Source organism: Bacillus rossius, chromosome 7 (genome assembly GCF_032445375.1).
Source record: "Bacillus rossius redtenbacheri isolate Brsri chromosome 7, Brsri_v3, whole genome shotgun sequence".
NCBI lineage: Eukaryota > Metazoa > Arthropoda > Insecta > Phasmatodea > Bacillidae > Bacillus > Bacillus rossius.
The window spans coordinates 36,490,144-36,506,507 of record NC_086335.1 but is presented as its reverse complement, the minus strand read 5'-3'; the positions used below and the strand labels follow the sequence as shown (position 1 = coordinate 36,506,507).

Sequence of the window (16,364 nt, the reverse complement as noted above, 5' to 3'; positions counted from 1 at the left end):
GAATCCGCGAATTTTACAGGTCTCTACTCATTAGTAGGGGCAGGCATTGTTTGCGAAAAAATACCTGAACGTCTATTAGATTGCAATAAGGTATAGGCGCATCACCTGTTTATTCCTTGTGATTGGCTGCCGTCTGCGAGAGAAGTCATTCATTCCCTTATTTGACCGGGCGACTCAGGACGCGTTTGCTTCCGCACTGAATTACTGTGATTGGTGTTGTAACAGTCGACACGTACCTGAAAGAAACTCTCCCAATCACGAAACACAGACGATGCTACAGTGTTTTAACTTTCATCTAGTCTGTGAATCTTTTCGCGAAATATGCATGGCCCTACTCATTAGATGCTTTCGTCTGTAAATGAACGCTCATCAGCGAACTCGGCCGATGATCAATGGCAACCGCAAGGAAGCACATAACCCCCCCCCCCCTTTATTTTTTCCTTTTCCGAAGTTGGGGAAAAATTTTTCAAGGTGTCAGTAAAGACAGTATATTATTTTGGTGATGCAAGGTGAGTTGTTACAACGTTTCCAATTACAACTGTGTGAGAAGCCGTGTCGCCTACGGCTACTTTTGTAGGCTCATAATTCAGCGTGGTGGTGTCAATAATAAGGTAAGTTTGTTCGAGTTTTAATTTTAATTCTTTTTTTTTTTTCAAGTACATTTTACTCCCCCAAAAAAAGCTAACAGAAATCCTGTACCCGCCACATCTGCGAGCAGTAGAAAATGAAGCGCAGCCTTGTTTATAAGTGTTGCTTGGAATAAAATAGTGTATTTGGATGATTTTAATGCCTTTGCATAGATAGCACAATCTAGATTCTAAACACCAATTATTATTTTAAAAGGAGAAACTATTTGCAGCAGTCGGTTACTGTTAATAACAACACATTCCATTAATTATTTCCTATGGTCAAACAGAGCCAATTTTTTTTCCCAAATATTATAAGACGTAAATTAATGTGACAACAAAAACTTACCTTTCTTTACGTTTACTAAGAATATAGAATGTGAAATTATGAGATTTCGCTCTTGATGAAATACAAGAAAATGTAATTCCAAAATCCTCTTTAAAATTTTTCCTCCAAAAAATAATACATACCTAAATTTAAAATCATTAAGAAATATTTTTTTTTCCCAAAAATAATAAATTTGTGTGTAAGACTTTTTGTGCTCTTTGCGTACACCTGGCAACAGAGCGCACTGGAACAAGGACAGCGCTAGTGGCATTGTGAAGGGAGGGTAGACGGCCTCTGCGGACGAGACTCGCCGTAGCAGCGCAGGGGCCGCGCACATCAGGGCTGCAGAAGGAAGGGCAGGGTCGCTTCACACGAGGTCGCGACCCAGAAGCCGGCCGGCCAGGGTCTGCCGTCGGCTTCCCCCCCCCCCTCCCCATGCCCCTTGGTGCGACAGAGCTCGCTCCTCCCGGGACGGAACAATTGCCCCGTTTTTTTCCCCGAGGTCTGTTCCCTGCCTCACCCCCAGCTGCCGGGAAAACTGGCACCTTCCCTGCACGACCACCTCAGAGACCTGGTCACACGCCGCGCGTCCATAGAGCAGTGATCATCACGCATTCTCCGCGGTCTCCGTAGAGCAGTGATCATCTCGCATTCTCCGCGGCCTCCGTAGAGCAGTGATCATCTTGCATTCTTCGCGGCCTCCATACAGCAGTGATCATCTCGCATTCTTCGCGGCCTCCATACAGCAGTGATCATCTCGCATTCTTCGCGGTATCCGTAGAGCAGTGATCATCTCGCATTCTTCGCGGCCTCCATAGAGCAGTGATCATCTCGCATTCTTCGCGGCCTCCATAGAGCAGTGATCATCACGCATTCTCCGCGGTCTCCGTAGAGCAGTGATCATCTCGCATTCTCCGCGGTCTCCGTAGAGCAGTGATCATCTCGCATTCTCCGCGGCCTCCGTAGAGCAGTGATCATCTTGCATTCTTCGCGGCCTCCATACAGCAGTGATCATCTCGCATTCTTCGCGGTCTCCATAGAGCAGTGATCATCACGCATTCTCCGCGGTCTCCGTAGAGCAGTGATCATCTCGCATTCTCCGCGGCCTCCGTAGAGCAGTGACCATCTTGCATTCTTCGCGGCCTCCATACAGCAGTGATCATCTCGCATTCTTCGCGGTCTCCATAGAGCAGTGATCATCTCGCATTCTTCGCGGCCTCCATAGAGCAGTGATCTTCTCGCATTCTTCGCGGTATCCGTAGAGCAGTGATCATCTCGCATTCTTCGCGGCCTCCATAGAGCAGTGATCATCTCGCATTCTTCGCGGCCTCCATAGAGCAGTGATCATCTCGCATTCTTCGCGGCCTCCATAGAGCAGTGATCATCTCGCATTCTTCGCGGCCACCATAGAGCAGTGATCATCTCGCATTCTTCGCGGCCTCCATAGTGCAGTGATCATCTCGCATTCTTCGCGGCCTCCATAGAGCAGTGATCATCTCGCATTCTCCGCGGTCTCCGTAGAGCAGTGATCATCTCGCATTCTCCGCGGCCTCCGTAGAGCAGTGATCATCTTGCATTCTTCGCGGCCTCCATACAGCAGTGATCATCTCGCATTCTTCGCGGTCTCCATAGAGCAGTGATCATCACGCATTCTCCGCGGTCTCCGTAGAGCAGTGATCATCTCGCATTCTCCGCGGCCTCCGTAGAGCAGTGATCATCTTGCATTCTTCGCGGCCTCCATACAGCAGTGATCATCTCGCATTCTTCGCGGTCTCCATAGAGCAGTGATCATCTCGCATTCTCCGCGGTCTCCATAGAGCAGTGATCATCTCGCATTCTCCGCGGTCTCCATAGAGCAGTGATCATCTCGCATTCTCCGCGGTCTCCGTAGAGCAGTGATCATCTCGCATTCTCCGCGGCCTCCGTAGAGCAGTGACCATCTTGCATTCTTCGCGGCCTCCATACAGCAGTGATCATCTCGCATTCTTCGCGGTCTCCATAGAGCAGTGATCATCTCGCATTCTTCGCGGCCTCCATAGAGCAGTGATCTTCTCGCATTCTTCGCGGTATCCGTAGAGCAGTGATCATCTCGCATTCTTCGCGGCCTCCATAGAGCAGTGATCATCTCGCATTCTTCGCGGCCTCCATAGAGCAGTGATCATCTCGCATTCTTCGCGGCCTCCATAGAGCAGTGATCATCTCGCATTCTTCGCGGCCACCATAGAGCAGTGATCATCTCGCATTCTTCGCGGCCTCCATAGTGCAGTGATCATCTCGCATTCTTCGCGGCCTCCATAGAGCAGTGATCATCTCGCATTCTTCACGGCTTCCATAGAGCAGTGATCATCTCGCATTCTTCACGGCCTCCATAGAGCAGTGATAATTTCGCATATTTCGCGTCCTCCATAGAGCAGTGATCATCTCGCATTCACCGCGGCCCCGCCACAGATGATTTGTTGAGGCTTGCGGGCAGAGGTGGATCCAGGTGTACAAGCCACGGGGATAAATGACTTCTGAAGTACATTTTTGGCCAAACCTAATATTTTTAATGCGTACCTTCAAAGATGGATGTTTGATTATTAATAGCTTAGTGTGGATCCAGGGTCACCGAGGGAAACCTAGGGTCCGGGGCAAATATCTTTGACGGACCCCCTACCTGTTACTTAATCTACAACTTGTCAAGCCACAAAATTTTAAGAAATATATACCTGAAGACTGTAAACGTGATATGTGCGTATCGCAGTACCTATAAAGTTCCTGTGGATTGCATTAACAGTATAAGAATAAGAATAAAATAAATCTCCTGGTGCCCGGGCCTTGGGAATTTTGCAACTCCCCCTCCTCCCAAATCACAATCCAAGATGGCGGTCACCGACACTGACACCACACTCCGACTCCAGGCGCCGGACATACATTTATAAATATTACTAAAATAATTCCGTAGTTAAATTTTTACTGTTAAATCATAACATGTTTAATCAGCTCAAAAAGGTTAAGGTTTGTTGGCAGGAAGTATTTACAGACTGATTCTAATGTTTAGGAAATACACACACACAATAATATGTGTTTTAAAATTTTTCAGGTTAATAATGTTTTGCTGTATCTATGTAACTGCATATCGTATTTCGAAAACTACTCAAAAGATAGCGCTGCGTTCGTGATGCTTTAGAGACCAACAAAATGATAGGTAATAACTTTGATGCCATATTTGTTCCAACACAACTTTCTGGCTAATAAATTATATGTATTTTTAAAGCTGCGGTTATATCTTATCATGACCATTCAAGTTTACAAAATGTTTCAGTTTCAAAGACGCTCTCCAGCCATCACACCGATGGGCAAGCACCAGGAAATTTCTTTATCGTTTTCCCCTAAAACGAATACTTTTCGTATATTTATCATGCTCGGTATTATTTTTAAGAATTTTACGTTAAATTTCGTGCCAGAGTATCTTATTATTTATTTGCAACATGAGAACAAACAAATTTGCTCGTTACCGAGGTCAGATGTTTTTTTTACACATCACTGGCGAGTACTGAATGACTAGCTCACTTTTTTTTCTACAGTTTTAACGATTTCAATTTGTAGTGTTTGTGAAGTCTTGCGACTTTCGTGTCTTTTTTTTTTTTTTTTTTTTTTACAAACGACGTTCTTGGATTGGTTGCGTGCTTGCGCCCTTGCGTTTCTTGGTAAGTTCATGAACCTGGTCTTATTTTTGGAACATATCCTCTTGAAGTCCAGAGAGGAAGGGGGAAAAAAAACGTTAAACACGGCAGAGTGTTAACCTACAACAGAATGCGAAAACATTGCCTGTATGGAAAGACTGCTTGGAAGTGATATGTTCGCAAGTGAGTATTTAGAAGATTTATCTGTGTTGTTTTATTTCTTTCTAGGGCACTTGCAGTTGGCGTCGTCACGTAGGGGAGGGGAGGGGGGCGATGTCTTGGGCTCGGCGCACGTGAGAGAGCGAGCGAGAGAGTAGTAGCCGTTTAGCCCCTCCCTCCTCTTCGACGCCCTGGCGGCTGCTCCATTTGGCTCGCGTCGAGCGAGCGATTCTTGGAAGTTGGTACGCGAGCATGAGCGGGAGCAGGATGATGAAGGGGGGAGGGGGAGAAAAGACGACCGCCGCGCCGCTAGCGGTGTTGACCGAGGCTCGATGCACGGGATCACGTGCTCAGGCCGTCTACTGTAGTGATGGGAGCAGTGACAAATTTTGTTCCTGTGACACGCCGTGACCAGTGACATGAAAGTCACAGGGTCAAGTCACCGTGACATTGTCACTGTTAGTGACCTTGTTGCTAAAATGTAAAACCAGAGTTTTTTTATTAATAAATATAGTGTAACATAATCTCCTAATAATTGTATATTTTTATATATGTGACATACAACATGTAATCATTGATAAACCGAATTAGTTCATAGTTTATTGGAATTATTAACTATGCATTTTCACACATGAAATAAATATCTTCTATATTATTTATAAATATTTTTAAATAAAATATTTTTTATTAAAATATAACATTAATCATCACATTTTTTAATAATACGCAAAACACGAAAACTTGGCAATATCCTACTTCACCAAATTAACAGTGTTTGTTTGGCTTTTTTTATTTTTTAATTTGGACAATAACATTTAGTTCAGATTCACAAAATTTGTGAATCATTTAATGATTTTGGACAGAGTAACTGGACACACCAGTGTCGCATACCTCGCCGAGAAAGTACTCGTGTGTCACGTGTTGCTGTTGCGGCAAGTCACCATTAATTTCCCGGCGCCGTTACTCTCAGGGACCTGTGACTCGCACCGCAGTGACACGCCCGCAGCGACTTGCGCCAGTGACACTCTCTGCAGTGACACGTGACCCGTGACATGCCAACCGCGCCGTTACTCTTAGCGACCTGTGACCCACGCCGCAGCGACTCGCACCGCGGTGACACACTCGTAGCGACACGTGACCCGTGACACGCATCGCAGCGACAAGCGCGAAGAGACGTGACATTGGCCCTGTTACTTATAGCTAAAGTCACCACCGTGACACGTGACATTGCAGTCGCCGTGACAAAGTCACCGGTACAGTAAATATTCCCCATCCCTAGTCTACTGGCGTCGTTCACGGAGCTCGTCGTCTACCTTCCACGCCCAGTCAAAGGTGCATCTGTGTCAGCGAGGCGAGACTCGCCGGCACTTCTGCCTCTGAACCGGCGCGCAGTCTGCCCGTCTTGCGCGGAACAACTATTAGCAGGGGCAGGCATTGTTCGCGAAAAAAACCTGAACCCCTATTAGATTGCAACAAGGTATACCCGCATCACCTGTTTATTCCTTGTGATTGGCTGCCGTCTGCGAGAGAGGTCATTCATTCCCTTATTTGACCGGGCGACTCAGGACGCGTTTGCTTCCGCGCTTAATTACTGTGATTGGTGTTGTAACAGTCGACACGTACCTGAAAGAAACTCACCCAATCACGAAACACAGACGATGCTACAGTGTTTTAACTTTCATCTAGTCTGGGAATCTTTTCGCGAAATATGCATGGCCCTAACTATTAGATTTGAGTGGCAGCCATGACATCGTGTGGCAACTGAATGGAGATAAATGGGCAACGCACATACCTAAAGTGCTTTTAAGAATCTGTACCGGGAGTTTCATGTACAGCAAATTATTTTGAAATCACGCATTTGAGCCATTATAACTTTCCTTAGGATACATTAAAAAAAAAAAAAAAAAAAAACGAAAACAGGCCTATCCAGACCTTGGTATATTCTCAAATGCTCTTCGTATACAGACATCACTAGGATATCTTTATTAGTTTTTAAATCGCTTGGTTTAATCTGGAGCTCTGGATACCGTAAGTGTACCAGGTTAGGCCTACTCGATATATTCTAGTGATTTATGTTTGCAAACATGCTTTTAAGAATTAGCTGAGGGCCTACATATAAGTAGTTTGGTTCGGGAATTATGTTTTTAAACTGTGTTAAAATGGTTAAAAGGCGTGTTTTCAGAGTAATTCTTAGGCATAAAACAACCGTTACAGATTCTTGAAAGTACTTAAGGGACTTCCATTACACCTTTATATTCATTTCTCCACCATATAGGTATTACGGTCACCACTCAAATTTCATAGTTGTCCTATGCACGACGAAGAAAGTGCGCGCCAATTCAGAGCCTTGCGCTTAGAGGCGATACCGCGCTAGAAGCACCAGCGTGCGTCGCGCTTATCGTCCCGCCTCACCGACACGAGATACACTCCTCACGAGGCACGAGCTCTGAAGGTGCAAGGACACGAAGGTCGACAGAAGCTCGCTCATCACAACGTCACTTCACCTCTATAAGTGCCAGGCACCGAATTGGCGTGCAGTCTCTACGACGGCAAAGCCCCGTCTACAATTATTAAAAATTGTGTCCAACGAACACTGTTCACTGATTGGTCCACGTGACCCTCTGACCCCCATGGATGGTTGTGGACAATGGTTGGCATCTCCCTGGTCCGAATGCATCGGCCAACTTGGACTTTTTGTTCCAATTTATGTCCATTGGTAGCATAGAAGAAGAACAATCATGATATTGGCGTTTTTCCTGTTCCCGTTTCAAAAATGTGCTAACAGAAAAGAATGACAAAGTATTGTTGAACTCCCTAAATTTTCATAAGTAAAATTAATATTCAAGAACTGTCTGCGTAGGTTCTCATCTACAATGTATGAAAACAATAAACAAAAACAATCGAAAAACACTTATTTTGGTGCTTTATATTTACTGCACTCTGGTGACTACTTAAGAAATCAATATATCCGGACATCGCTATTGCATGCTTAATACTTTCACCCAGGGCCGTAACCAGGTTTGAAAATGAGTGAGTCCAGTATCACCAGTATATATTTTTTTAATAAATATTTCCTTTGTACATCGGAACATACGAACAAAGTATACTTGGAAGTTGTAATACGGCGTAATTTCTACGAATACCCAGTTATCTGGAACTGCAAAGAACCCTGCGTTTATTTGAGATGGTTTCTTCGCTGGAAATTGCGCATATTCACCGTGAGTTATATAACGCGTAATATATATATATATATATTTTTTTTTTGCTGCATAACAGTGCTGCTGCTGGCAAGCACAAAACCAAGCGAAATTGGAGAGCACATTATAAATAAGCGACCACTGCATCTGCTCCAATGGATTTTCAACTTTTACGTCTGCCTACGTCACGTCTCCAGAAAGCCAACCACAGACTCATGATCAAAAACTAATTTCCTCCATCATCCAATGTCCCATGGTGAAATTACGATTGTTTGCCAATTTATATCCCATCAAATTCATTTGAAGTAGCCAATTACATGTGCTTTTTCTTACATTCTGTATCTAAATAAACTTGTGCTTATGTGAATATTATTAAATATGAAGTATTTATTTGATAGTGTACCTACATGGAGCTACAAACATATATAGTTGGTTTTATTTTATTACAACTTATTAATCAATCCACTAAATCACACCAATTGCAAGTGGCTATTTACAACACTTAAAACACAATAATTTTAAAATTATTACTACCAACTTGATTTGATTTCTTATTAATTATCTGCCGTCCATTTATATCTTACTCTGTCTTCATAAATTTATTTTACGCACGACAGTTCAGTGAACATCCAGGCTGAATAATGTAACGTAATAAACCAAACACAGTTTCTTCTAGCACCAGACTAGCCAACAATGTATCAATAATTATTTGGTATATATTAAAATAATATATAGCCTATTTGGTTGGCAAAATCAGGATTTTCGCTGAATGAAGTATCTAACGAAAAAGGGAAAAACTTATCTGGAACAGAGTGTACCTGAGCAATGATGTGCAGCGCTTCAGAACAACACGCACGATTTAAAAATCGTTCAAGACATTTGAGTGCCAGAGGTGGCCACTTACTTTTCCGGGGGAGGGGAGGGGGGGGGGGGGAAACAATATTTGGTAGAGTGGCTTCAACAAAAACTCCCAGCCCCCATTTGGTCGTTATAAACTCCCCCAGAAAAAAAGGGGCATTAGAAAACTAAACTCTTTAAATCTACGTTTTTAAGCCAACCACGAACTTAAAATGTAACGATGGTTTTGCTAATTTATTTATATGTCAAAAATTAAAAAAAATCAATAAGAATAAAATTTAATTTAGGGTTTTTATAACCACCACCAAATGGGAGAAGAAAAGCCTTTGGTGAAGCTACACTCACAAATATTGCTTTCCCTCCCCCACCCCCCTCATGCAAAAGTAAATGGCCACCTCTGACAATAAAAAAATTGAACGGCTTTTAAATCGTGCGTATTGTTCTGAAGCGCTGTGCATCATTTAGCTGATCAGGTACACTCCGTTCCAGATAAATTGTGCGCATTTTCGACAGGTGCTTCAGAAAACATTAAGATGTTGACAAGTAAATATAATGTGTTGGTTTGGTTTATTACGATACATTAATGATGTAATGAATGGGATTCTACAATTTAATGACGATCATTTTACTTTACAATATAATAAAATAACTGGTGCGGGTAGGGGCGGCTACAGGAGGATTTTTTTTTTGGAGGGGATATAATACAAAGAAAGGTTGTAGTTGCAGACATGACAGTAAGGCTTCCTTCGAACTGGGCCACTGCGTTCTGCGAGGCACGTTTTCCTGTTCAATAAGGATCTTCGACTGCCACAAATAACACGCTCCCAGTTTTTCTCGTTGCTCTCTTCAATTGCGCAGTTTCCCGAGAAAACCCAAGAGTCCACCTGCAGAGAAATATTCTCGCTCCCTAAGAACCCATCTCGAGTGGTCGAGTGAGAGAAACACAAGGGTCTTTTCCACAAGATCACGTGAATACCATAGTAAATGTGGTGACAATATTTTTATTTTGGCACAAATAAAAACGTATATTATTTAAACTATCGACAAAATATTTTATTTATTTATTTTATTTGTACATTTTTAAGCGCCGACCAACAGACATAGTCTAAAAAAGGCTGACACTATACAGATTATAAACAAATAAAAATACAAACAACATAAATACAGAAAAAACATAAATAAGGAGAAAAAATATCAAATGTGAATTGTAGCCGCGGATATCCTAGCAACCATACACAACACGTTTAAAAGTGAATACAGAAAAAAAAAAAAAAAAAAAAAACACTGCTACTTGAAAAAAATAATCGAAAGGAATTCGCTATTAAATTCACATTCGAAATATGTATATACCTACTCATAAGATATCATGTATGGAAATTAGTAATTTATATTACTAAACGTGAACTACCAATATTGTTATTATTAAGAAGCAACTAAGCCTGCACTAATACAGTATAAATTAGAATAATATTATTATTTTTTGTTTTACAAAATAATGCAACCACCCAGCTATATATATGATTTTCAGTTAACTGGAAAGTGAGATTTGTGAATAAATATATCAGATAAGGCCATTTTTTAAAAAATAAAAACATATCATAAAACGGGTACAGTCAAATCATTGGATTTCGTTCAGTTTACAGAAAATCGGCTTCCTTATGCACGCTCCTAACCTTGAGATTAGGTACCTACGCTTAGGTACGCACGCGAAGAGTGTGCGTGTTGATGTAAGTCCAGGTTTATAATATACGCAATAAACGCAAGCGTGGGTAACTTTCAACGTCTTGCGTTTTACGTGAATTGAAGTGTTCCGAAAACTGTAAACCGTGGACAACACACCGACACACGGACGAACCTAGAGATTAGCTAATCTCTGGACGAAACCCATCGACAAAACTAAATGCATAATCTACACAACGTCCACAACACGTAAGAACACAGTAGGCTTTTGTTAAGAAACAATTGCGACGTTTCGGTAACTGACATCTGCTCCGCTGGTGACGGAGTATGTCCATGAAATAAATATATTAACATGATTAAATTTAGTTTTTCTTTTGATAGTTTGTCTTATTATTGCTGTCGAGAGTGGAAGCAAGTTAAGCATTGATGTAGGCTATAGTTTTATACTTGTTTGAGTTTGAAATTTGATTAATTGGAATCATCCATATGCGCCCCACAAAATTGTTATTTTTTTCTAATGGAAACTAACAGTTGTAAGGTTTTTAAACTTCTCATGTCAAACAATTTCAAGCCATATTGTGATCACAGTTTGCTGCCTTACGCCTGTAGGGCCAGCCAACATCGACACGATCGTCTTCCTTCCTTGCGTTGTGGAGTCCAAGGCCGGGTCCAGGATTGACTTCTTGGGGGAGGGGAGAGGGGCATCGGCAGTCTGAACCTAGTTTATTACCTGTTTATTACTTCAGAAGTCGTGTTATCCATTTTATATTTTACCCTTCTAAATCAGCCTGTGGTAGTGTCTACTCTTTTAAGCATCGGTTGGCGGTAATTTCGTTATCGCCCCGATCTGCCTTTTATTATAATTTTAAGAAACTGCAATTTACAAAATAAAAAAATTATTTTAAGATATAACTGAAAAAATTATGAATAGTCAGATCAACAGATTGCAGAAAATTAATGAGACAGATTGAAGACTGCAATCATCATTTTAAACTACAAAAGAAAAAATTAAGTACGAAATGATTTTAAAGTTAAGTAGCAGACTTTTATAAAATAAAATAGATTAAAATTTATAGCTTAAATTGTTTGATTTGATTTTTTATTTCATTCAATAGACCATACATAATGGTATAGAATATGTAAAAAAATAATTACAAATAAACATAAATACAAACACATAAACAGGTACAAGAACAGTATTAAAAGCATTACAAAATTAAAATAATATAATATAACAGCTGCACTTCCATCATGAATAAGCACCTATTTAGATTTTATATATATATACACACACACACACACACACACACACACACACACACACACACACACCTGATAGTTCACCAAACGCCCGTTATGGGATCTGCCGCAATAGAGCAACACATAGTAAAATAGAAACAAAAATTTGAGCGAGTCTTTCAGTACTCTCCAGAGATGTGTAACATCTAACCTCGGTAACAAGCAAATACATGTGTTCTCATGTTGCAAATACACTATAATATAAAACTCGGGCACAACATTTAATGCATAATTATTTAAAATAATGCCGAGCGTGATAAATATAAGCAAATTGTGTTTTCTTGATGTGAATCACACTTAGTTTCCGCATCCACCGGTAGAATTCATTGCCGGAGAAGCCATGTAGACTATTGCATAATTTTATTAGCAGACCGAAGATTTAAACACTTTAATAAAACAGTTCTGATAAAAAAAAAAAAAGGGCTGAACAAATACTAAATCCCGTCTTGGACCTGATTTTCGACAAGGAATTATATGAAAACACTGCCCATCTGGATCAAATTCATTAAACAGTTATACTATAAAGTTTCCGTTTGGTCTTGTGAACTTTGTATCGCGCCATCCGCCACAGATGGCAGCACCGAGGTTACACATTTACGTTCCATACGACTTCGTTCCATTCACGAAATTATTCCTATCAAATGCCGTATACTAAGAGCTAAGATGTTTACACATCAAAAATACCTTTCCTTATGTTAGAGATACAAAAGTGCGACGGGTTTGAAGTAAAATATAAACTACAGTGAATGGTCATAAATCCGGTACGTCCGAGACCACGACCATGACGGATTAACGATTTCGCCGGATTATGGAACACCACTGTTGTTTTAACAGGAATACCAGATGTGAAAATGCGAAATGTAACCTCCTAGATGCCTAACAGGAACCACTATACTGAAATGTAAAACTGCAATAACGATAAACTCCAACATAAATAAAAACAACTGCAGCGCAGTAATGCGACCAGGTGGCCAAGATCAACAGACGGAATCCACCCGAAAAAAATCTAAAATAATGGGTGCCGTATTACAGAATGTGCTGAACCATAGAATGCCACCTTATAGAATTTCACTGTAATATTAAGATTTTTCCACACACACATATATATACGATTTATATTTGTTGCGTATTCTTTTTTCTTCGTATTCATATCCTACATAGATAGTGATTTATCTAGGTTTATTTTATGCAGAATAGTTTAAATGATTTTTATTTCTTGAAATTTCGGGAAGGATCATTAACCCCCTAATTCCCAACCGGCCTTAAGTAATTATTTTAATAAATTTAAAATAAATTATTTTTTATATTGTATTATTAATAAAGTAGGTAGTTTAATGAAAATCAATTTCAACTTCAAATTTTATTTTGAAAATTCTCAAGAATGCTTATTTACTAAGCTTCAGGATGAGGTCTCAACTTTGTTTGCAGTTACTTACAATTTGAGGCTCTTCAGCGAGTGCAAGATAGTAAAAAAATAGAAAAATACTCATTAAAAATAATATTAAGGAATTTTAACTATTCTGTCAAATAGCAAGTTATTTTTAATTTAATTTGGAATTAGTTAAAATAGAGAATTTTCCGCTGTATTGGAATTATATGCAATTCTCTCTGTTAAAAAGAAAGTTCAATTAATTACATTTGTTTCAGAATCAAACTGACTTCTCTACTCATCGTTTGGGTCACCCCCGTTTCGCCACTGCGTGTGACGCTAAAACAAGAACTGGAAATTCACGGCTGCTTGACGAATCAAGCGAGTGATAATAAAAAAAAAGTTCATTTAAGTTGCTTAAAAAATGAATTTATATTCTATTTTCTAAATAATATAAAATATAACGATAAAATCAGATGATCACTTAGTTCATTGATCATATTTAGATTAATAAAACACTTCACGGCGATAAAGTAAAGCGCGCGCAATTGGTTGAACAGGCATGTTGACGTCACAGAGGCCGTGAGTTTGATCGCGAGTAGTTGGTTCCTCTGGCGTTTCAGACCTTGGTGGAAACGTGTTGTGTGAGGAAGTGTGTGGATATTACGGTGTTGTGGGTAAGGTTCTTGTTTTAAGACAGTGGGAGTGACAGACAACCTGCCAGAGCATCGCAAGTAAAATTTCATCTTATTTAACAGACTATTATGGACTTATCACCCGACTATGAGTCGCTTCCTACGAATGATGTGGTTACCCACATGACGGCTGGTGCTGTGGCCGGGGTTATGGAACACTGCATAGTGTACCCTCTTGATTCCGTCAAGGTAAGAAAATAATTTTCGGATTAGTAGAAAATTTAGATTGTATTATTGTTAATACTCTGGAATTTGATATCCCATGCGTCTGACAATGCATCGCAGAGGCAGAACTACCATTTTATGTGCTTGGGTGAAACGATTTATTTTGGATCATACATTGTTTACAAATTGAGTTTTTTTAGTGTTTTTATATTTTTATAAATTTTTAACTAAAAGACCCTATAGCTGATATCAAGCATTGATTCATTTCAATGTGAGAGGCATTTGGTAGACCAATGGAAACTTAAGCTAGAATTCTGTGTCTGTTTTTGGTAAACGAAGGAAAAAAAATCGGGTCACTTTATAAGGTACTTATTTTAAACAATATCGTTTTGGTTAACTACATTGTCGAAATAGTTATTGCATCCAAAAGTCACTTCATAGTTTTGTAGGAATTAGGGCTGTTTTATGATATCTAATAACTGTGAATTATATTATATTATAAATAAGGTTAGGATGGTAAACAAGCATATGCAAAGATGATAAACCTGTATATTTATCACTTAAATCCAAATTAATATTCTTTCGCAGGAAAGATGTTAACACATTTGTTAGCACACAGCTGTATACCTTTACTTGCTATTTATCCATATGTCACAGGTTAGGTATGTAATATCATTTTAACAACTTTCCCATTGGCAAATATTTTTTTGGAATGTAACGTAACCGACATACACTGTGTACCGACATACATTATTCTAAAATAAGTTTAGCATAAATTCTTGTCATTGTAGAGTGAATTTTTTTCTAATGAAGGATGCAGTTTATGCCTAGGTCTATGTACCTCAGGTAACACACATGTCCAGTGAATTAGCACTCCAATCAGAGATACAATCAGTCCCTTTAGGGTGAGCCCATGTGAATATTCCAGAAATGCATGATTAAGACTAGCAGAGTTAAATGGATTAACATTTTTGTTTGAAGGGCATAAAATATGCTTTCAAGGCCATGCAAGAAATGTAAACAAACAATACAGTATTACACAATGTGAGAAATGTTGATAGTATTGTAAATTAAATTTTAGTTTCAGACCTGCCAGATTCTTTATGATTTACTTATTTATTATTTGCATCTCCTGATTAAAAATATTGTATTATAGGTAGTAGAATTTGTCAACAGATTACACACTTAGGATATGATACATAGGCTATTTTAAAAATTGTAAATTTTGATGGGAACTTTATCTATTTGTATGCATCTTTTGGACTGACAGCATAAGCTTGTGTATAATAATTATATTTAGGACATGTTGAATTATAAAATACAGTAATACAATATTCAATTGCTACATTCAAAGCACAAAAATGAATGCATGTGTAAAACAGTGATTGTCCAATTTTGCACATTAGTACAAAGAATATTTTAAGTATAGTTTACTCACAACAAATACATTTTTAAGCAGTACTAGTTTTTTAAATGTAAAACCATGGCTATTACGGGGATATCACATAATATGAAAACTTTTAAATAGGCCTATTTATAAGTTTAGAAATATAGTTTCATATATTTACTTTACTTAATTGCATAGTATAGTACCAACTTATCTACATTCAGTAGTTTTTTTTTCATACAATTCTTCCCATTTCTTCTGTATGTTCAAAAAACTTTTTAAATTGTAGAAAGTATGATTCACGACAACATACCATGTACCTTTTTAACAGTAGATTTATATTTGCCAATATCATCTGATATTATTATTCCTCTGTAATAAATATTGAAAACTATTCTGCCTATGTATTAATGGATCCCGGCTTAACAGAGTATAAAGTACATTATTGCATTCAATAGCCTAGGTCAGGGGTCGGCAACCTGCGGCTCGCGAGCCACATGCGGCTCTTTGGATGTGAAGCTGCGGCTATTTAGTTCCGTTCCAGAAATACTGCATCACCAGGTCATTTATACAGAAAATACTTTTTTATTACAAACCAGTAGTAAGCCTGGTTTTTTTTCCACGCTTGTTATATTTTACTTAACAATATGTCATCAAGCAGTTAAATTATCAATTTGTCATCCGCCCGAGGTTTTTGTTTTACTAATACTTACGGGCTGTGCTGTTAGTAAGTGTTTAATTGTTTTAATTTTTTACTAATATAATAAGTAACTATCTAATAAGACCATATATATTATCTAATTTGTTGTGAAAAAATACTACTTATATATGAATAAATTTTTCTTATGAATAAATAGATTAGTTTTTTTTATCAAAAAACTTTATCATGCAAGTACTATTTACTGTTGGCAAGAAATTTTTTTGTGGCTTTTTAAA

At 39.1% G+C, this 16,364-nt stretch overlaps 1 protein-coding gene across 1 annotated transcript in view; it reads left to right on the top strand.

Moving 5' to 3' along the window:
* The first annotated feature begins 13,767 nt into the window (after positions 1-13,767).
* The window catches only part of LOC134533817 (mitoferrin-1), a 38,346-nt gene continuing 35,749 nt past the window's right edge, over positions 13,768-16,364 (top strand). The window contains exon 1 of the mRNA XM_063371498.1: positions 13,768-14,065. Coding sequence (XP_063227568.1) covers positions 13,946-14,065 — 120 coding nt within the window. The 5' untranslated portion in view covers positions 13,768-13,945. The remainder of the gene's footprint in view (positions 14,066-16,364) is intronic.